At 39.6% G+C, this 21,043-nt stretch overlaps 2 protein-coding genes across 11 annotated transcripts in view; one reads left to right on the top strand and one right to left on the bottom strand.

Moving 5' to 3' along the window:
• Positions 1–52: 52 nt before the first annotated feature.
• On the top strand, positions 53–16,642 carry kiaa1328 (KIAA1328 ortholog). 2 transcript variants are annotated; one of them, XM_026168538.1, is made up of 12 exons: positions 53–155; positions 533–568; positions 639–880; positions 2,040–2,140; positions 2,278–2,393; positions 6,827–6,951; positions 7,990–8,372; positions 8,472–8,690; positions 8,836–8,931; positions 9,020–9,111; positions 9,276–9,384; positions 14,471–16,642. In XM_026168538.1, exons 1-12 carry the CDS (start codon positions 101–103, stop codon positions 14,697–14,699), a joined length of 1,803 nt encoding a protein of 600 aa, XP_026024323.1. In that variant the 5' UTR covers positions 53–100; the 3' UTR covers positions 14,700–16,642. The 2 variants fall into 2 exon arrangements, with proteins under 2 accessions (XP_026024323.1, XP_026024324.1); XM_026168539.1 differs by lacking the exon at positions 533–568.
• A 1,700-nt stretch (positions 16,643–18,342) lies between these two features.
• celf4 (CUGBP, Elav-like family member 4) overlaps positions 18,343–21,043 on the bottom strand; it is an 88,536-nt gene continuing 85,835 nt past the window's right edge. For all 9 annotated transcript variants that reach the window (XM_026168528.1, XM_026168533.1, XM_026168531.1 and 6 more), the window contains one exon: positions 18,343–20,157. The gene's annotated coding sequence lies outside the window, so the exon portion shown is untranslated. The remainder of the gene's footprint in view (positions 20,158–21,043) is intronic.

The following is a 21,043-nucleotide window of genomic DNA, read 5'->3' as shown; positions in this document are numbered from 1 at the left end:
CTACAACGCAACCAATGAGATTTTTGCTTGTAAGAGAAAGGCGGGACATCTATTCCTTAGCAACGCTTGGCTCCCTGGGAGTGGTGGCGGTTGATTCAACATGGCGGCAACAGCGAAAAGAAGTGAAAATTCGGGGATATTTTGGATGAATGGCGGTACGCTGACTTTTATCGAGCTACATTAGCCTTATCCAACACTTCACAGTTGTATATATCTTACAGGAAGACATAAAGCTTTTCGAAGTAGAGTTATAGTGTTACTTTTACGTCCGTACTAGAAAGTTGTTTTCTCTGAGGAAGTGAGAGAGCTTGTAGCTAATTATAGTTAAGATAAAGACTGCTCACCTAACCACTTATTTCAAGTTGATTTTGGATAGTTTGTTATTGATGATAACGGTATTCATGCTACCTCTTACACTGAGTTAGTCCTGCTAGGTCTCCCAATACAGAACAGAGCAAAAATAACACTGTAAAAGCCATCTGCAGCTGTTTAATTTGAGTGTCTCCATCCTCTTTTTGTTATGCCCACACAGTGTCAGATGATGAACGGCCTTTGGTGTTTATTCCTGGTGAGTCCAGTGATAAACAGTAAAACTTTATATAGAGTGGCTCTTATTGTTGTCTTCTTAACATCCTCAGGGGTGGACGGAGAAGTGACGTCTCAGGCCCCTTTTAACCTGAAACCACTCAGTACCAGTACATCCAAGAAAAGAGGCCACAAGATGGGAGTGAAGAGCACTTCTGACTGCAAAAAACAGGCCAAGCAAAGGAGAGAAGTCAAAAACCAAAGTGATCACTCAGGGGTTTATACTAAGGAGGACGTGTCTGTTCACCACAATGCTGCTGTGATGACACCTCAGACTTTTCTTCCGGTTTCACAGGTATCATAGGATTTTTTCCCCCCATGCGGCTGAACTTTTTTGATTAAATGGCAATATGTAATGCACTGAATTTAAATTCGTATAGTGCTTTTTTTGGTCTCAAATAAACCCACTGTCCACTTCATTAGTGACGCTTTGCTAGTATCAGGTTGAACACCCTTTTGACTTCTGAACTGCCTTAATTCTTTGTGGCATAAATTCAACAAGGGGCTAGAAAGATTCCTTAAAGATTTTTGTCCATATTGATGTATTAGCATCACACAGTTGCTTCAAATTTGCCACTTGCACATCAATATTGTCAATCTCCAGGTTCGCCAAAACCCAAAGGTGCTCTTTTGCATTGTGAGCTGGTGACTTTTGGGGCTATTTGAGTAGTGAACTCCTCATCATGTTCATGAAATCAGTTTGAGATTATTTGAGCTTTGTGACATGTCATGTGACAGAAGATAGTACACTGGTCATAAAAAGATGGACATGGTTAATACTCAGGTAGACTTTAGTGTTACACCAAAGCCATCATGCTAATACAATGCAGGATGGATTCATTCTTTAATGTTATTTACTCCAAATTCTCAGACTACCATCTGGATACCACAGAAAAAATCAATACTCATTAGACCAAGCAATGTTTTTAAATCTTCTATTGTCCAATCTGATGGTTTGAAATGAAGCAGGTCAACTAGACCAGCGGTCCCCAACCTTTTTTGTGCCACGGACCGGTTTATGCCCAACAATATTTTCACGGACTGGCCTTTAAGGTGTCGCGGATAAATACAACAAAATATAACTAGTACTGGTACCGAAAAAAGAAGATTTATTCATAACACACGTGAAAAGACCCAGAAAAACCAAGTTAACGATAAAAACGATAACAAAATAACGCTGAAAACTGATAAAAACCCTGAAAACCATACATTTCACACCTGAGCCTCAACTCTCGTGGCCCGGTACCAAACGACACACGGACCGGTACCGGTCCGAGGCCCGGGGATTGGGGACCGCTGAACTAGACTACATGAATTGCTGTCATATGATTGGCTGAACCTAACAAACAGATGAATTTGTTAAATATAGTGGCCAGTGAGTGTATATAGAAACAGTACTGCTACTCTTTATTATTAAATCTGTATGTTTAACTCTTACTCTCATATTCTTAAAGGTAATTTCTGAAGTCAGCAAAGCAAAGAGTGAGGTCTGTCTGAAAGACCTTTGTCCTGAAGATAAGCGACGAATTGCAAATCTCATTGAAGAACTGGCTAGGTATCCAACGTTATTATCTTTTATGAATTTAACAATTTATAGTGATGGAAATTAAAATGTATTTTATTAACTCCTCATATGTTTTCCTTCTTTTTTTATTTTATTTTTAAATTGTCTTTTGTTTCCCTGTTCTCTAGAGTGAGCGAGGAGAAAGAAGAGTCGGTGCAGCGTCTGAAAGATGAACAGGGAAATTTTGAATGCAAGATTCAGCAGCTAGAGCAACAGAACCAAATCATAGCACAGGAAAGGGAAAGTATCCTTTCAAAGCAAGCAGACAGCTGCAATGTATAATGCCCTGCTTTTCCTAATGGGCCATATGAAGTGAATTTTTTTTTTTTTTAAGTGAAATGATAAGGCTGTGGATGCTCTTTTGAGAGCTGCATTGGGTTATGTTTATAATCAGTGAAAGCAGATCTGCTCATCTTGTTCTGTTTGAATGTTTGTCAGACAACTTGACCTTCTTTAATGATGTTTGTTTAAACTATTTTGGAACATGCATCTTCACGTGATAAGGCTGCTGCAAAGACACCAAAAAGGAGTTATTGTGCTAAAGCTGATGTTTAAAAAACCCTAAAAGTAAAATGTATTTAAGAAAAGACATTTCATAAAGCCAACACCTTGTTTCTCATTATGGTATTTACTGTATATGATTGTATTGTGTGTGCTGTTCAAAAAGAAAGTCTGCAGGGGGCAGTGTTGTCTCAGGCAAGGCTATTTACAGTCTTTGGGCAAGAACCTTCAATCTGATACAAAAGGCAGAGAAGTAGAGCAGATGAATTTATATTACTTGATGTCTGCTGCAGTTGTCTTTTGCGAGTGCTTGTAGCTTATCCGCTGTTGTGTACAGAATCAATTTCATGGTTGGAGCCGTGCCCTAAACCATCTAAATCATCTTATCATCCAAAGATGAATTTTCATATTCACAGAGAAGACCACAGTATTTGCTTTTTACCGTGTTTTTTTGTCACCCTCCCATACTATTCAGTGTTAGAGAATATCTCTCAGTTTCTCCTGTAGAAAATGAGATCAGACAGGTCAACAGCTGATTCTTGTTGGTCTAACATGTCTAACGGTGCTAGAGTTGTAATGCTACACCCCAATCTGCTGTCTTCATAACAATTCTGCTCAGGTCAAACTAGAGTATGGCCAGCAGTCAATTTAGGTTAAAAACACTGCGAAATATGAAGAGTAATTGACCCGGCTGGTAAATTGCACAATTGGCAACGGCGGCAGGGAAAATTAGGAAAGCACAACTCAATTAAAGGCACTTTGGCTTGGAGACTTGGCATTTACACCAAACTTCTAAACTCCATTAAAAAGGTATTTGAGAGGAAAAAGTGTTCGGATCCAAGCACCTCCGGGGGGGAGAACGTAGTCTTTTAAAGTGTGTGCAAGAGTCACGAAGGCTCTTCTCAGGCAGAAGGTTTCGGCACTTCTCCGAAAGGTTAAGGAGACACCAAAGGCAAACACACTGAATGAGAGTCTTGTCAAGTCTAATTCCATTACGCCTTAGCTTATCTTATCTCACCAAGATTCAGGGATGTCAGGGGTATAAAGAATGTAGGACTATACCTTAGCCCCAAGCCAACTAGGATGAGAAGGAAAAGTACCCTTGATATTTGGGATGTTCAGCTGACATTTGGAGCTGACTGGCACACAGGGCTGAATTTGTGTTTCAGATAGAAAGGATGCTTTTTTACTTCAGGGCATGTTGGCACGAGCACAAGTCAAGGTGGCGTTAGTAACATGGTATACTGTTTTACTTTCTGTATCCAGAACAAGGCACAGCAGGTGCTACATGTAATGCCACTTATTGAGCTGAAACAATTGGAGGGAATCCTGAGGCCATGGAGAGAGGGACACAACAGTTCTGCTGCGTGTTACTAAAATGGCATTTGATAGAGGAATGCATTGGCATTGGCATTCCTCTATCACAGGAGTGCTAAATCCATTTCTGGCCTTAAAGGTTTTGATGTGTGACATTTACAATGCGGAAATCTAATTTTATCAAGTGTGCTTTTTGTGATAAGCATACATCAAATGCTTGCTTTTGGATAAATTCAAATTTGTTATGTTTTAGGGGTTATGATGATTTTTGGTCTTGTTGTTGTGTAACTCACCTTTTATTCTTGGAAGTAGTGCAGTAGTCCTTTACAATAAATTACTACCTACCAGTGGGTAAATACGACAGCTTTATATTTGAATATATAGCCATTCTTTCTGCAGGAGTATAATAAAAGTGAATGGAACCAGTTGTGAGCCTAATGTAAAATAAATAATGCTTAATAAATGTAATATTTTTTTTATGGACCTTGTGTTTTAAGCTTTGGTAGGTGTGCCATTTGACATATTCCATAGCCACCAGCCAGTTTGTACTGATGCCAGGTCGTGCATCTGTGCCTCAGAACTGCTATTGCTTTAGAGTTCTGATCAATGAGTCTCGAAGATGCCTGAGAATGGTTTTCTTCATCTTCACTCTTGGAAATTTCCAGACATTTTCTAAAATAACTGTAAGATGATGTGTGGAGTTGTGTATTGGTTTATTGTGAGATTTGGCATTCATGTCTCTTTTTCAGATTCAGCAGGATTGAAGCAGTAATGTAAACCGTCTCCTTCTATTAATTCCCCGCCATTTCTTCCTTACACACATTCATACTCTCACACATATTCACACATCCGTCTCCGCCCCCATACCTCTCACATTCCAGCTCAGGCTCAATCTGTTTGGCACACTGTGCTAAAGCAGGTTTTAAAATATTCCCCCCTCCTGTGCAAATTTGTTCCACCTTGAAGTGGATTTCATTATTTCATTTGAGCCTCGGCCTGACAGGGAAGTGAATCATTTTGACAGACCCCGTCTGAAGCCTCTTCAACCCAAGCCCTTGATTCGGAGTATTTTTGGAGCAGGGGGGAGGAGTAAGTCATTGTTGGCACGTTGCAGCTCTGATGTAAACTAGGGGCTTGCTGAGAGCTTGGCCCCCATTGGCTGATGTCCAAGGCTGTAGAGGAAGCATGTTTAGTGTAGCGACTGGCTGAGAAGTGGAATCTTATCAGTGTTGCGCCACTCGGTTCAGATTACCTAGCACTTGCTATCCAGGGACTGCATTACCCTGTCAACACATTAACACATGTTATGTTCATCTATGCACTGGGATGATATGATGCTGCAGCCTGCTTGGGTGTTCAGCACAGATGGACTTTGCTTGTGTGTTTTAGATTGCGTGTGGTCTCTGCTTTGTATGCCGACATAAAGTGGGAATTGCCTTATATTGTGGTAAAATATGCATTTAAAAGAAAAACAAACCCTGAACACACCACACATTACCTTGGATTTCAGTGAGGTTTAGTTGTATAAGCATGTTCACTATCTCCCCTTTAGGACTTTTATTCATGCTGCATAAATAGACCTCCCAACACAGGTTTACATGATGTGATGTCCTTGTGATGTCCTTAAGTTCTGTGTATGGAACTGCTTCCATGGAGATCAGTGAGGCGGTAGAGGAGCCCTAGTTAGACGGAGGGTTCAATCAAAACATTTCCTCGCATTTTTCTAGTGTTTATGGAAGCTGTTGCATTGCTTTTGTCTGGTGTCTGGTCCTCAATTCAAAGTCGTCACCGCTCTCTTCTCTTTCCCTGTGTCTCATTTCCACAGCCTGATTGAAGTCTTCTAACAACCAAAGTGTTTTCTTATGGAGTGTTCTGCCAACTATTCCTTCAATAAGACTCTTCTTTGAACTTTGATTTTCTCTTTAAAATGAGGGTTTCTTTTCCAAATGGATGCTGAGAAACTCATCAGCTGGGGGAGCAGGGGCACCATCATAAAAAGATATGGCCTAGAGGAACACACTTTATGGTCAGCTTGGGTGGGAGTGTGTGTACTACTTGCTTTATTGTAGTGTTTGTGTGCGGGCTGTTTACAGTGCAGGTGGGGAATTTGTGCTCTCGTGTCTTGCTGTTTTTATGTTTGTACTAGAGAGTCAGATTGACAATGATTATTGAATGTGTGCGAGTATGTCTGTGTGCAGTCTCTCCATTCTCATGCTCATTATCTTTGTATGTGCGGGTGTGGTGTGGTGCTGCCACTGTCATTAGTGGGGCTCCTGAGGCGCAGCAGTAGTCCCGCTCCAGATTAGTTTTCTTGTGTCTGCCAGCTCTCTGTCTGGCAGATAGCCTGGCGTGGCATTGCCCAGCTCAGCTCAAAACAGCTTGGCCCTGCCCAGATGGTGAAAGCTCTGTGCCACAACAACAACTTTGATTTTGCTGGACTCTTCCCTGTCTCTGTTTTCAGCTTTGCCTTTTCTCTACTTTTCTGGTCCAATGTGTAATTGATTACGGAAACAAGGTTTTAATTCAGATTGTCGATCTAAATCCAGCATCTTCAAAGTAGCACAGGAGAAACTTTTCTTTTACTAAAACTACTTCTCAGCAAAAATTGAACTCATCAAAGAGCTACACGTTAGGGATTTGTAAGATTTATTTATTTATTTTGAATGAAAATGAAAACTCCTTCCTATTTGAATCAAATAGTGAAGCCAGAATTTCTTTCAGTCACACAATTTGATGGAACTCACTGCATGATTTCTCAGCCAAATCTGGGGTGGTGGTTATGTTTTACTCTAAGGGTTTCTTTTGTTTCAGTTTAGCTGTTGTTCTACTTTGTTAGTTACTTAACCCTTGGTCCTCCAGGTCTGCAGCAGCAGTACAAAGAGTGCCAGGAGCTGCTTGGGCTCTACCAACAATACATTTCTCAGCAACAGGCAAAGCTCAATCAGTCCATTGCCCAGCTTAGCCAGCCATCAAGTCACAGTAAGGTAAGATATGGGATAAAATGGTTGTGTGTGTGTTATAGGTTATATGTACACACATTTCCTTTTATGTTTCTATTGCAATGGAAAATGCACAATAAAATGACAGCCATTCTCCTATGGGAGCCACATTCAGGCAATAGCCCTGTTTGCCATCAGTCACATACAAAAAAATCCAGTGGAAACACATGCAAGAGGCATTGTTCCATGGCCAAGTGCCATAATAATTTATAACAAATCACTACAGTCCACAGTCACTACCTCAATATGACTACAACCTAGTAAAAACTCTCTCAAGGTGACACTTTAAAGGCGAAGATGCCTCTCTGGCTGCAGCCTCTGTATGAATGGATGACTTGGCCAACCTCATTGTCCGCAGTGGCTCTGAATAATGTGTGTTTGCCTGCTCTCTGACCCTCAGCAAATTAGTCAGTCTCTTTCTCAGTCTACTATAAAATGGGCTTTTCTCCTTATGTTTATCTCATAATGTTCATGATCTTTGCTCACCTGTCACTTGTGTTTAGTTGAAAAACACAGGTTTATCCCTTTTATATTATAGCTATACAAGGTCCATGGTGAAATCACCACTTTAGCACAAGAGGATCATCAGTGTCATCATCATATCATTTTCATTACCAGTGTCTACAGAGCATGTGCTCACCTACTACCTTTTATATGAACTGTTCTTTGGTATCTCTTAACTCAGTACACAGCCACAGTAATTATGTGCACAAATGGAAGGAAGTAGACCAAAAAAGATGCCTTGGGTCGCAGCAGCTCACATAGAGTGCAAGTGAAATGTGAGTTCTTGTGAAATTGCTCTTGCAAGCAAATGGGGAGCTTTTACGGCACATAGTAACGCGAGCAAATTAGGTTGCTAAGCGAGGCCTAATTCCGTATTGGTAAATTTCAGCTTTGCAGCCAGCTCTAAATTAAAGTTTTATGGAGCAGTCGAATGTTTTGGCTGAAAAACTCCCATCAGTTTTTCAGAGGCTTCCTTAATGGGCCAAAATACATTAATTGTCCTCTTTGTTCTCTGTCCAGGTGCACAGTAGTGAGGAACTCCCCAATAGGACATCTACAAGCAGAGCTAATAGCTCACTCTTTGATGGCTCATACCTCAGTCACGCTGCTACTGGAGGACCACAAGCTCGAGCATACAGGAATGGTTATGGAAGAAGAGGAGCAGTACGGACATTTAGGAGCACTGCTTGTCTTTCTTGTGATGGACCGTTAAGTCCAACTCATGGGCCAGTAATACAGCATAATTGTCAAAAAATAGAGTGCAGGGGCCCACACTCATCCCACAGATGTGAGTGTTGTGAATGCAGGGATCAAGGCACTGTCTGTGGAACACAGCAGCAAAGAATTCACAGTTCCTCTCGTCTGAGCCACCATGATACCTTTAACCAAGATGAGTGTAAAAGGTACAGTATTCAGCCATACCAGCATTACTTTCCTTTTTTCATGTTGAAAATTTTAGCAAGGCACAAAGGAGATGGCATGTAACATGCATTTGCACATAGGCTCCATAGTGGGAATATCATGGACTCTGGGGCCAAGGAAGCTCTGACCAGGCCTCTGCTGGGTCAGGAGGACTGGGAGGAGAAGAGGCACCAGCTGCTGCTGCAGAAGATGCAGTTAGAGATGGAGAGAGAGAGGCTGCATGCACGCCTGGCAGAGCAGGAGGAAAGGCTCCAGAGACAGAATCAGCAACTACAGCAGTCACATCTTGATTACAAAAGGTAGAACGGTATTTGCTGTTGACAGTAGTTACTTTGGTACATCCATTACGTGTCTGCAATCCTTGGTCTTTTCATATTTTGTGTCATCCTCTGTACTTCAGTTTATACCATTGCAGACTATTTTAACTTGCTATATCTGTGTTAGATTTCAACCAGCTACTCAAGCTGAGGTCAGCTCCTCTAATACTAGGAGTGATGTTACAGAAGTGCAGAATCCTTCGCACCAAGATATACCCTTCAGGTAAAGCAAATTTTGGCATATACAGATATTGCACACCAACCAGACACATGTGAAAGGAACATTAATGCATTTTGTATGTTGTCTACAGTGTGTGTGATGATGCAGGAGTACATCCTGGAGGACAGAGCTTGCATGAAAAGCATCCAGAAACTGTACCTAATCCTCTGAACAATGGCAGTGGTAAGCTTGTATTATCAATTAATCAATAAAGTGTTTGCACAGTTTAGCTTGAGACAGGGGAACAGTTTAGCTTGAAATACATATTTTAGCACTCTCATGTATCACTAAAATACCTTGTTAAATTTTTAATAAAAAAAGCAAATATATCCTTTTCTTGACCTCAGAATATTTAAAACAGCCCACAAAGGACATGGCCACATCTCCTGCTGAATCACCTGCAAGCCTGAGGAAGCACACATCAGTATCTGCAATCCAAAAGACTCCAGACACCAGGTAACAAACATCAATAAACAATTTAATAAACATTTATTGTAATAGTTTGTAAGTTCATTAAAGTGCTGTACAATGTTTATAAGGGTGGTCCATTTTTAGCAATTATATTGGATAATGTAGTTCTCAGAAGAACAGTCTGTGTGGTTGAAATATTTATGTTAATGTGTTAAAGTGTTACAGTGTCCAGCATAATATTTTTCCCCTATACTACACAAGAAATACAAAATTTTATGTCATAAAGGTAAATCGATCAAATATTAAGTAACTAAAGGTTTAAAGTAAATGTAGTGGAGTAAATGCTATATCCCTTTTTAGACTCGCCCATGATTTGTGTATCGCTGGGCTGGGGTAGCTGCTGTCTGCTCCAGCAATCATTACAAAAAGTCAGCCAAATTTAAAGATTGTGGCAAACTAAACAAGCAGTTCATTTGCATATCTTGACAGCTTTCATTTGAACAATTTCTTAGTTTGTTTGTGCTGCTGTTGTGTAAAATGCACCAGTGGTGGGTTGGAGCAGCTGAAAAGTAGCTTTTCTTCACATTTAATCTAACTGAACATTTGGTGTGTTGTAGGACTTATTGGTATACTAACTGTAAGAAAAAACACTTCTCATATGTGAGAGTACATGATCACTGAAAAAGCCTTCACTGACCCCAACAGGCCAGCAGTTAGCCAGTCAGGGTCCCCAACATACTTTATTATTATTATTATTATTATTATGTATTTATTTATTAACTGACCCGTCGCCATCAGGCCACCAGTTATGGTGAATCTTGTGCCAGCAGATTTGTGATTTAAAAACATATATGAAAAATCAACACAGTTCAAACATCTGAAGGATGTAAGAAGTCATGAATCTGTGTTTATCTAAAATTCTGAACTGAGGGTCCTCGGGTTAAGGAATGTTTTCCACAAGGATTTATGGGTGAAATAAAGGTAGCAGCTTAGAAACTAGGTGATAAATTGGAGTGTTTTATTAGTGGTCTGTGGCAGCGAGTGTCTTTTCCTCCTGTTTCCAACAAAAAGATTACAGCAGATTTAGAATATAAGTATTTAATGTTTTTTTCCTGGGCTTGCTGTTGCTGCAGTGTTTGTGGTTAAATGATGACTTTTCTTAGTCTAGCTAACTTTTCGAGCTGCGAGAAGCTAATTGAAGCTTTTTACTGGGCTAGCTAGTGCTGCGGCCAGCCTGTCAGGAGACATGCTGCGTTCCATTAGTCGTCCTAGCAGGGATCCTGCAGCAGGTGTAATTGAACAGACTTCTGGATACACCCCCCCCCCCCGTCCGCTCAGCCACAGAAATGAGACGAAGAAAGCAGAAGTGAGGGAGAGATGTTAAAAGTGTGTTTGAGGGTGAGAGCATTGGATAAAGTGAAAAAATGGGAAGCGAGGAAAGGTAGAGCAGGTTCAGATGGATAGTAGTGGAAACGGTGAGAAAGATGTAAGAAGGGGGGAGAGGGGATTTGAAGATAGGGATGAATCACTGAGTGCAAGCATTTCCTAAAAATGCAAAGGACTCTGTACATGGAATAGTAATTAACCTGACTGTGTGTTGTCTTAATGCGTGTGCAATGTGCATGTTCAGTTGGACTCCAAGGCCGCAGTGGAATTAAATGCAAAAAAAATATCAGATGCTAAAAAATAATTTGTGATTCTGCACAGCTTTCCTTTAAAGCCATTATTATTTCCACACTGGAGCAATTCTTTTCTGTAATGTCAGATTTCCTCTACCTTGTTGTAAATGCAGTGGTAGATAGCAGATACACTAGCTGTGAGACAGCCTCCCCCTCCTTGTTTTGAAGGATAGTTCTTCAAAACACCTTGAAGTTTCCAACTTCTGACGATTAACTCTTAAATAAAGCAGCGCCTGGTCCAAGTTGAACTGTGAGCTCTAGCAGATGCCCATTAATTCCAGCAGGGGATCTGGAGTATCAGATCTTATTACCATTCATTTTCACCTCCAAAGCCTATTAAAATTGTTCTACTCTTAGATACACAATGTCTTCTTTCTTTTTTTTTTTTTGTGCCAGTAATGAGGAAGTCTGTGTCTCAGATGCCTTTTGTGGTTTTCTTGCAACATGTTTTTTTCATGTGCATCTTTTCAGATATTTATAATCCTTTGGTAATCCACTGAATCGTATTAGACATATGTCTTTCCCTTAGCTGGTGTTCAAAATACCGAGAATAAAAATAGTTGTAAAAGAATTCAGTGAATGAAGTGAAGGCAATATGTTGTTGCTCTGAGCTCATCAGAAACCTGTCAGAGCGGCCTGACTTTAGCAGATCAGTAATGTGTGGTTTGGTGCTAGTTTTCAAAAATACTTATTTTCATCTGTGTGTGTGTGTGTGTGTGTGTGGGGGGGGGGAAATCTTTTATAGCTTTGGTTAGTGAATCATGGGAACAACCACATCAAGTTTTGATATTTGAGGTTGTTTAAAGAAAGAATGGCTTTATTATCACTATTAAACTTGTTTTATTTAAATATCTTTAAAGATAAAACAAACAAACAAAACAAAACCAAACAAAAAAATCTTACTGAAAAATTCCCCATGTTACCTGAAGCGTTCTCCTTCACTTGGCAACAAAATAGCTCTTGTAACCATCTAATCTTAACCAATTCGATGTTGATGTGCAAATCGCACAACCAAACTGAGGTTAACATTAAGTGACCTTTTTAATCCTTTCATGAATCCTGTGCTAGTTAGTAATGAGACAGTTCCAGCGCACGCCGCCCATCTCATCTTGATCCTTCCTGCCATTGCCCGCCTGCTATTGATTGGCTGGGAAATTGACATGCGGGATATACACAGTGGCCATTATAGGTTTTTTATCTTACTGTTTGGACTGCAAATGAAAAGAGGCGCCGGGGCGAGACGGCTATCTTTAATGAAAGAGAAAAGCCAAACAAGCAGTGAAAGTTATGAGTGGGAAGGAGGTGGTGAGTAGCATATGCTGAAGAAGTTTTCTGAAAATTTTTATCTGGCCTCATGGAGCTAGAAAAGAGAAACAGAAGCTCTGTAACTGATAAATTGGGGAAAATAAAGTCCAGTAGTTGTGTTTTTTATTTTTTATTTTTATTTTTTTATTGTACTCTGAAGACTTCTTGGTGTACGAGTTTGAAGCATTTAAAAAGTATTTGAAAGCAGAGCAGCGCACATCTACTGTTTCACAGTAGTCATTATAACACGTTTTTAAATTTCAAAATCAAGATTAAACTTTGTCCGAGTCTCCTTTCTGTTACATTTCCTGTCCTAAGGATAAAAGTACTAAATGCTTTATGTTGACAACGTGATGTCTTCAGATGCTCTCAAAATGACCCGACATTCCAGGTCCAAGACCTTATTTTTCTCTTTTTAAAAAAAAAAACAGTGACAGAAACGTGTGTTGCTGCTACTGCTGTCCATGTATTTTATCTGTAAGCACACAGTAAAAATGATTCTGCCAGGACTCCCTTGGGAGATATAAATATCCATCATCAATTCACAACTTTACTTCATGCAAACTGGAGCCAAGAAATGAAGTTCTTTGTCGCACCGTATACCCCCTCTGAAAATCTATTGGCATTCTTCTCTTTGGCCTTCATGCAATCTCTGTGCCAGCAGCCCTCCCTCGCCCTACCCATTGCCACCCCCCAATACTGCTGCCCAAACTATACCCCCTACCCCCCGCACTACCCTTGTTATAGATTGTGACCGCCGGTAAGTGATGCATTATTCATTACCAACATGTCGTTTGTTGATGGATGGCTGTTTGAGAGCCCTGTCCGTTAAATAAATCAACAAATAAAAATGCAAATTCTCACATTTCGAGCGAAGCAACCCAGCCAAAGTCCCTCCCCCACATTCCCTCTCTGCCTCCATCTCTATCCACAAAGCAGCAGTCATTTCCAGACTCTCTCTTACAAGCGGGCACATACACACTCCTTCTCACTCATGCTCTCAGACTTTCTCCTCTTTTCTCCTTTGCTGTTGACAGGCAGGAGACCAAATGAGGAAGACAGATTTACTTAGTTGAGCTTCTTTTCTTGTTTTTTTTTCTTTCTTCCCCCAATCAAATCCCTTTGCTCAAACATGTACATACATGAATTCATGTTGCTAAAGCAAAATATAGCCCTTTAAAAGCCTTTTCGGCTATTGATATGTGAAGCCTGAAGTTAGTTTGAAAACATGACATATCAAGGTCCATAGTTACGTGTTGAGGAACATAAATGCACCCTGATTGGAAGTTTCACCACTGCGTCTGTGTGCTGACCACCCGCATGCATATCAACAAGTACATCCCAAGGATCGGCCTTACCTGGGAGAGCTGTGTGCAGAGCCGCGCAATGCAAATCGATGCGGCTTTAAACGAGCAGAGAATTATGTTAGCAACATCAGTCGAGCGTGCTTTAAAGAATTCATGTTTTGTATCTGGAATGGCCGTCGTTCGACTGTGTATACACTGAATAATTTATCAAACCAGCCAGACTGAGGGATTGAATCTCTATTAGCTTAATCTCCCCTGTTTTGGTTTATTTATTTCACCGCACATTCCCCTCATTTCTATTCCAGGGGAGAAGGCACTGGGTTCTCTCCCCCTTGTTCTCTCACACCTGCAAGAAACTGTGTTTTTCTGCTGGGACGCCCCAGTGGTTTGGACTTGTTAACGCTGCTTGTTAGGGTTCAGTAGGCACTTCACCAAGAAAGATTTGTTAACACTTGTATGAAAATATTTTTTGTTCACCTTTCAGTTGTTAACACAGACCACAAGAAAGCAAAACTCTCACCCAAGTGTTTTGGTTTTTTTTGCTTTGTTTTTAGCTCTAACTGGATGTTGCTTTGTACATTTGTGATGTCAGTCTCTCAGCTTGCTCTGTTTATGTGCCCTCATAGTTAAGCAGAATGTAACTGGCAGGCTTTCTGTGTGCATTTCTCTGCTACAATGAAACCACAGTGAGAAAGCTCATTTAAAGTGTTTCCTCTGTACAGGGCTCATAAATGTAGCCTGTGTCAATTCAACCTTTGAAACAAGCTGTGGAGGCTAAAAAAGCAAAATGGGGGGGGGCGGGGGCTAGAAACCTAACCTAAAGTTTTTCTTTTTTTTCAGGTTGGACTTTTCTCTGGTTGAGTTATTGGATATCTTTAGTCCTGTTTCTGCACCTGAGCAATGCAAGACAACCACTCAAAGAGCCAGAGCATTGCAACACAGACCGGCTCATACTGCCCCCAAATCAGTGAGCCGAACCATGCTTACCCCTGGTGGACCTCGTCCTCAGAGCACTCAGCAAGACCTGGAAGAAAGCAAAATACTAGAAGATATTTTCTTCATTTGCTGACGAAAAAAATGAGGAGCATGAAAAAGATTCAGTCAGCTGTGTCCATTTTTTTTTTTTAAAATGTTTTTCATTTAACTTTTTATTGGTTTTCTAAAATCAGAATCAATGTCACACGGTTTGCATAGATTGTGATATTGGTAGAATTTTTTTTAAATACTAATAAATGTTTATTTTTCAAGCCTCGTTTGTAAAAAATTGCCAATATGACATAATTTTCCACTGTGCATCTGGCTAAAGGATGCAAATTTTATAAATCTCTGATTTACTGGAAATATTATACATAGTCGGTTCCATACACATGTGACAACTATCCTGTAGCAGACAGCTGTTGCCATTGTGTAAACCCCAAAGTAACCAGGGGAATCTTATATCAAGAAGTTACCAATCAGCAGTAATTATGACACAACACAGAGTATTTTATTCTAGACTGTGCTTTATTATTGGGCTAAGCTGAGACGCATCATTCATTTAGAATTACAAAAGAAGAGTCCAGGGGACCAGAGAATGGTGCAGTCTGGAGAGACGGGGGCGGGAGCCTAAAGCGTGCTGCCCATCAGAAGCTTGGCTCATCAGGAACCTGGCAAAGCTTAATATGCAACATTCATCACCCCCCTCCATATGTGCTGAAATTGGGAAATAGATTTCCAGAACACTTTGAAAACCACATGAAGTAAAATGTGATTCTAGCAACACTACTGAGCTTTAGAAATAAAAATCACTGATAACAGCACCGAAAAAAAAATGATAGGAACTCAAATTTCTTTTGGATGAAATAGTGCAGTTTTCATTGAATTTAGTTCTCGGTAGAACACGTGAGTTGAACAAGATCAGAGCTCTGTTGAACAAAATGAAGCACAATGGGGAGAATAGGAAGGGAAGGGAATACAGTTTTCAAAAGTTGTTTACAATAAACCAGACATTAGTTCATTAAATATTAGCAGCAACTTATACTGACCTCAAGGCGTCTCTTCTGATTGAACAGTTGATTTAAGATGTGTTTAACTAGGGATTACTATTTCCCCCACTTTGCTTAACGGTGGCATTTTATTTTGAAACGATCTTTTAACAAAGCTTTTCCTTTTTTTTTTTTTTTAAATGAACAGAACAGTATGCATTTATAATTACAAATATACATAAGGCTTTAGTGTTGTACTGCATTGTTGTGAGTAGTTTGCAAGCCACAGGAAAAATGTAGAAGCAGTCTTAGTAGTGGTTAAACTTCCAATACTTGAGCGGTAAGATGTGTCGCGATTCAAGGTTAACGCTTGCAAGAAAACAGATCAGTGTCAGTAATGAGAGCTCAGATCTTGGCTCAAACAGCACAAATAAATAAACAAATAAATAAACAGACAATGAAATAAATAATTCAAATCTGTCTTTGACATCACTTGGTCAAAAGGAGCGTTTTTCTCCGTCATCAAAGAAGTTCTGAAGGCATGGTCCTGCAGACAGGAACAATGATCATCTGTGGACCACAACAGTGGCCCATGCATGTCATATAAAAACTATTTGGTCACGTACCAACTCATAAAAAAATAATGCCATGAAAGCATGCTTATCATTTCAGACATGACTTATAAATAAATATCTAAACAAACAGATAAATGAATAGAACCCATTAAAGTATTTCTTTTTTGTTTTGTTTTTTATAAAATAGGTCAATGTGTGTCTAAGCTCTAACTGAGGTCAATGCTCTCCCTGACTGTATTCTGGATAAATGCCTTGGTCAGGTCCTACAGTTTGTACCGTATCCTAGCGAATATTTTTTTTTGTACCTGGTTTTAATGAGCATTATCATGTTTTCATTCATATATTTTTTTTTAAGTATTTAAATTACTTTATCCAGTCCTTGTAGATAGAAGTAAAAGTCCTATAAAATATGCAAACCTATGTACAGAGGAAAACAGAGCAAAAAAAGAAACAATTTACAGTATATTCATCAGTTTATGTATATATTTATATATATATATTTATATTCAAACTTCCTCTGTTTCTTGTTTTTGAACCACTAAACTTTGTTTTTCACTTTTCTCATGTAAACTTGCAGCTTAAAGTTGGAGCAAATGAAGATGAGCTGGTTGGCATTTGAGTTCTTGCACATCTTTCTGCGTCTGCTTACTTCGTTCGCCGTGGGAAAAAAATGACTGATTGCTCAAACAAATCATACGAGAAGCACAGACTGTGATGGCAGTTTTTTTTCTTTCTAATTTTCTCAGAGCAGCGGGGCAGTCAAAAAAGGGCACACAGTGCTGCGATCAGGGACACCAGACATATGATATTTTGCCTCGGATGTTATTGTTAGACAGAGACAGGTCAGGTTGATGAGCTAGAGGTTTCGTACTAATCCACCAAAGTTAGTGGAAGAAAAGAACAAAAAAAGAGATCTCGATGGTCATCTGGTTTAACTGTATGCCACGCTCAGGAGATTGTTAAGTGGCACACACACAAACAGAGGCATTCTGGGATGTGCACTGGTGTCTTTTAGACTCACTGGATTTGGAAGGTAAATGTTAAATTATTCAAACTGCTAAAAAGGTTAAACAGAGACACTGGGGAAATGGCATAATGAGAAGTTTATAGGAAAACTAGTAACAGCACCCAACAGGAAGCATAGTCTTCCAAAGTGTCATATAGCCTTATAAATATTCATATATATAAATATTCATTGAGTAATCTCCACCAGCTCAATAAGTGTTGAATGCAGGGTCTAATAAATCCAAGTCTGTTGACCTTTTTCAGGTTTATAGTAGGTGTTTATACCATTTTTGTAGACTATTATGAGAAACTACGCTAAAGCAATATGAAACCAGCCTCGGTGATACAGCAGGCGTAATGGGTAAATGGTTTTTCACACTTATTGCTTCATTTTACAGTTTCATTAGAGCTTTTATCTTTATATATATATATATATATATATATATATATATATATATATATATAATTGCATGAAGACTTAACGTAAGGCAATATAACAATTTCTAAAAGATATGCTTCATGTCAAGTATAAATCCTTTTTTTTTCTGTTCAAAGGGAAGCCAGCTCTATGACATATTCATCAATATCACATCTCCTTCACAGCCATTAACCCTCTCAGGCTCAAACTAAGTTTTTGTTGCTAATGCACAAAAGAATACCTGCAGTGGTACTTCTGAGTAAAAATACCTCATAAAATATGTATGTGGGGTAATCAGGTTGTTAGCTTTTAAGTGTTACAAATCTGCAACGCCTGCTTTGAGAGGGTTAAAATCCTCCTCGGTCCAGTAAGCTCAGTCGCATCCCTTATCAAGCCACATTGTGCCCATTTCAGCCCTGATTTTTACCCTTTATTACCTTCCAACTAGTGGAACTTAGTCTCAGGTGCCTTGCACACAACTTGAAAAGTTAGTGCCTGTGCTAGAAGGTTACCTAATGCCCGCTTTTGTTTGAAGTTTGAAGTGGTATCGCATGAATCTACATTAGACCTAAATGCTTCCCCCCCCCCCCCCCCCCCAAAGACAATGATGGACCAACAGTGCTTGGACAATTTTTGTTATATTTGACATGCACTGAAGCTCTCTACGCAGCTGAAAAAATGATATGGATCAGGCTGTAGTTTTGACATCATAATAGCGCGCTGGCTACTTGCAGTAGTGTGTGTGTGTTCAGTTTTTTTTTCTTTGTTTTCTGAGAGCACAGTGCTTGATGGCAGATTCTGCAGGTGACAAGGCACACCTTGACATGGTGACAGCCCATACGCTACATGCACTTTACTGAATGCAAAAGAGAGCAAGGGTTGTGAGACATTTTCATTTTGGTTCAAGTTTCAAAGAGAAGTTTGTGTGTGTATGCATGTGTGCGTGTGTGTGTGTGTGTGTGTAAGCTCAAAAGATATGTTTGGAATAGAGTCGAAGATAATTGTCCTTTTCCTCTAAAATCATCTAGCCTGATTCTCTTAAAGCCTGCTACTGAGATTGGCTTTTTGCATTTTCAGATAATATGTACACCATATGTGTTTCATCACACATGAATCTTTTTAGCAATATATTGTGTGTCAGCATATAGGTAATCAGAGAAAGGAATGCCTGCAGTTTTGGGAGCTGCCAGATTTGCGATTCTTCCCAAGCAGAGCAATGCTTCAAACTCCAGCTAAAATCTACAAAAAAATTACAGCTCAACATAGTCAGTAGCCGTTCTATATACAGACACACATATATAAAATATGTGCATATAAATACATATATTTGTGATTAATATCTATTTATCCATATATACTGTATATATGAATACATTTGCTTGAATGCCTGTTATACATATATATGTACTGCAAATATAAACAAGTTCATATATTTCAAACATTTCTGATGTTATTCTATCTATGAGGTTAGGATGTCAAGTTAAAAAAGATAAGGCTGTGATACAGAGCAGCCCCTCCCATGCACTCGCCATCCCTCCCGAGACAAAATGAGAAGAGAAAAAAATAAACATTTTGAGTAATTGTAAACTAGCGAAGTGAGAGACCCCATTTGGTCATCTGAAATAGTTTTGCCTGTATTCAAAAAGCATATCAGCAATATATATGTATATATACATGTGTTGTATATATTCGTAATGTACACTTCTTTTAAGTGCAACTCCCCAGCCACGCTGGCTGACAGAGATGCAGTGGTCCGAGTATATTAGAGCTACAAGTCCTCAGCAATAAAAATGTTTGGTCTTTTGGTCCCTAAAACAACTAAGGAATGATGGATAAGACTCCCTGGAGACTGTTGCTATGGCGCTCCTCGGCAACGGTATCCCCTGGAAACGGACAGGCACTCCGAGCTAAAGATGGCCATCCCAAATCGAAGCCAATCTGTGTCGTGAAAATGTCACATTCCTACTTAAGTTCTCTCTCAGAGAATTTGTCCCTTCTTGTTTCAAATCTTAAAAATTGGTCTTCAAAACTCAATTGCTCCACACTATCTTAATGAAAGATCTCCTACGGCAATCCGCTATTATGTTTTTTGTTTGTGGTTTTTTTTGTGGTTGTTTTTTTTTTTTTTTTTTTTTTTTTTTTTTATTTTTTTTTTCAAAGTTTTGTTCTTGTTGGACTTTTGACATCCGTATTCCTTTCAAGAGTTCAGCGGGGTTGGTCATTGTAAGGAGGTTTGATGTAGTTTCTTTTACTTTTTTCTCCTCCTTTCTTTGTTCAAGTAAAAGTTTTTGTGGTCCAGAAAAGGTAGCTGTCATTCAAGCAGGGTTTTGTGGGGAAAGAAGTGTGTATATGTGTGCAGAAGAGGGGAAAAAAAGTCCTGGGGCTAACCAGGCTGGTACAAATTCACTCTGAGTTCCAAAGTTTTAGTACATCCAAAAAGGAGGTGTCCTTGACTCGGTCATCGCTCTCTCTCTCTCTCCTCTGTTTTCTGAAGCAGCCTCAGTGGTCCAGATGTTGAGTTTGCACTCAGTGGTGGGTAGCAAATAATCAACAGCTCAACAAAACCTGAAAAGCACAGAAGAAAAAGGGACTGTTTGAGTAAAGGAATGTGTGGAGAAACAACACAAGGTTTCACGTTTTGCACCTCGATGCATTGATGCTTGCACTTTTCCACAGGATAGCCACTGGCTCGAGCTTTTCTGCAGATTGCTTAGGTTCCTAGAAGTATCCCACGAAAACTGCACTTTGATACCAGCAGCTGTGGGGTTTGAAGGTGTGTCTAGCTTTGCGGTTCATTTGTGCACTTGCTTGGATCTGATTTAGATAGATTTAGGTCGCTTGCCGTTGAACTTTCATTACACATTTCTACATTATACCGGAAAACAAGAAAAATGACGGAGAGATATTTGCTTTGATTTTTAAATTAATTTTTCTTTGGAAGCAATGACGTCACCAGTGTTGTGTGTTCCTTCTCTGTTGATTTTTGCTGTATTTACATGCAGATGGAGCGGTGCAGAATACTTAACAGGACACCTGCCTCTCTAAAGCGTCTTAGCCAGCACTAAGACTCTAAGTCCTGGTGTGGATAAACAAAGATCATTTTGCTGAGACAATTTTCAAAACAAATCAGTGCTCATCCTGCAGTGAATTAATCTGGCTTCCTGGCTGCAGCTCCGTTGTTATCTTCTACGCGATGAAACAAATTTTTCGTTTCTATTAAAAAACAAACTCTTCAATCCTGTTTTTGAAATGGTGAAGGGATTCTAATCGAGACACACCTTACCGTGTCATTAGAATAAGAGTACTCTAGCTTGCTGTTGTGCCAACAGTGTGTTATTATTCTATTTTATTCTATTTTTATTTTTTTAGATGATAATACCAATATTAAAGCTGGTGATGCAAGTCGAAAAGCAGCTCGCTAATCAGTTGAGAGCGTAATGATGCTCTGGGA

This window comes from Astatotilapia calliptera, chromosome 5 (assembly GCF_900246225.1).
Source record: "Astatotilapia calliptera chromosome 5, fAstCal1.2, whole genome shotgun sequence".
Lineage (NCBI taxonomy): Eukaryota > Metazoa > Chordata > Actinopteri > Cichliformes > Cichlidae > Astatotilapia > Astatotilapia calliptera.
This window is presented reverse-complemented; position numbering and strand designations above follow the sequence as displayed.

Coding starts and splice junctions, on each gene's coding strand:
- kiaa1328 (XM_026168538.1), top strand. CDS start 101: ATGGCGGCAACAGCGAAAAGAAGTGAAAATTCGGGGATATTTTGGATG. Junction 569..638: donor GCCTTTGGTGTTTATTCCTG/GTGAGTCCAGTG, acceptor TAACATCCTCAG/GGGTGGACGGAGAAGTGACG. Junction 8,373..8,471: donor AACCAAGATGAGTGTAAAAG/GTACAGTATTCA, acceptor ATTTGCACATAG/GCTCCATAGTGGGAATATCA.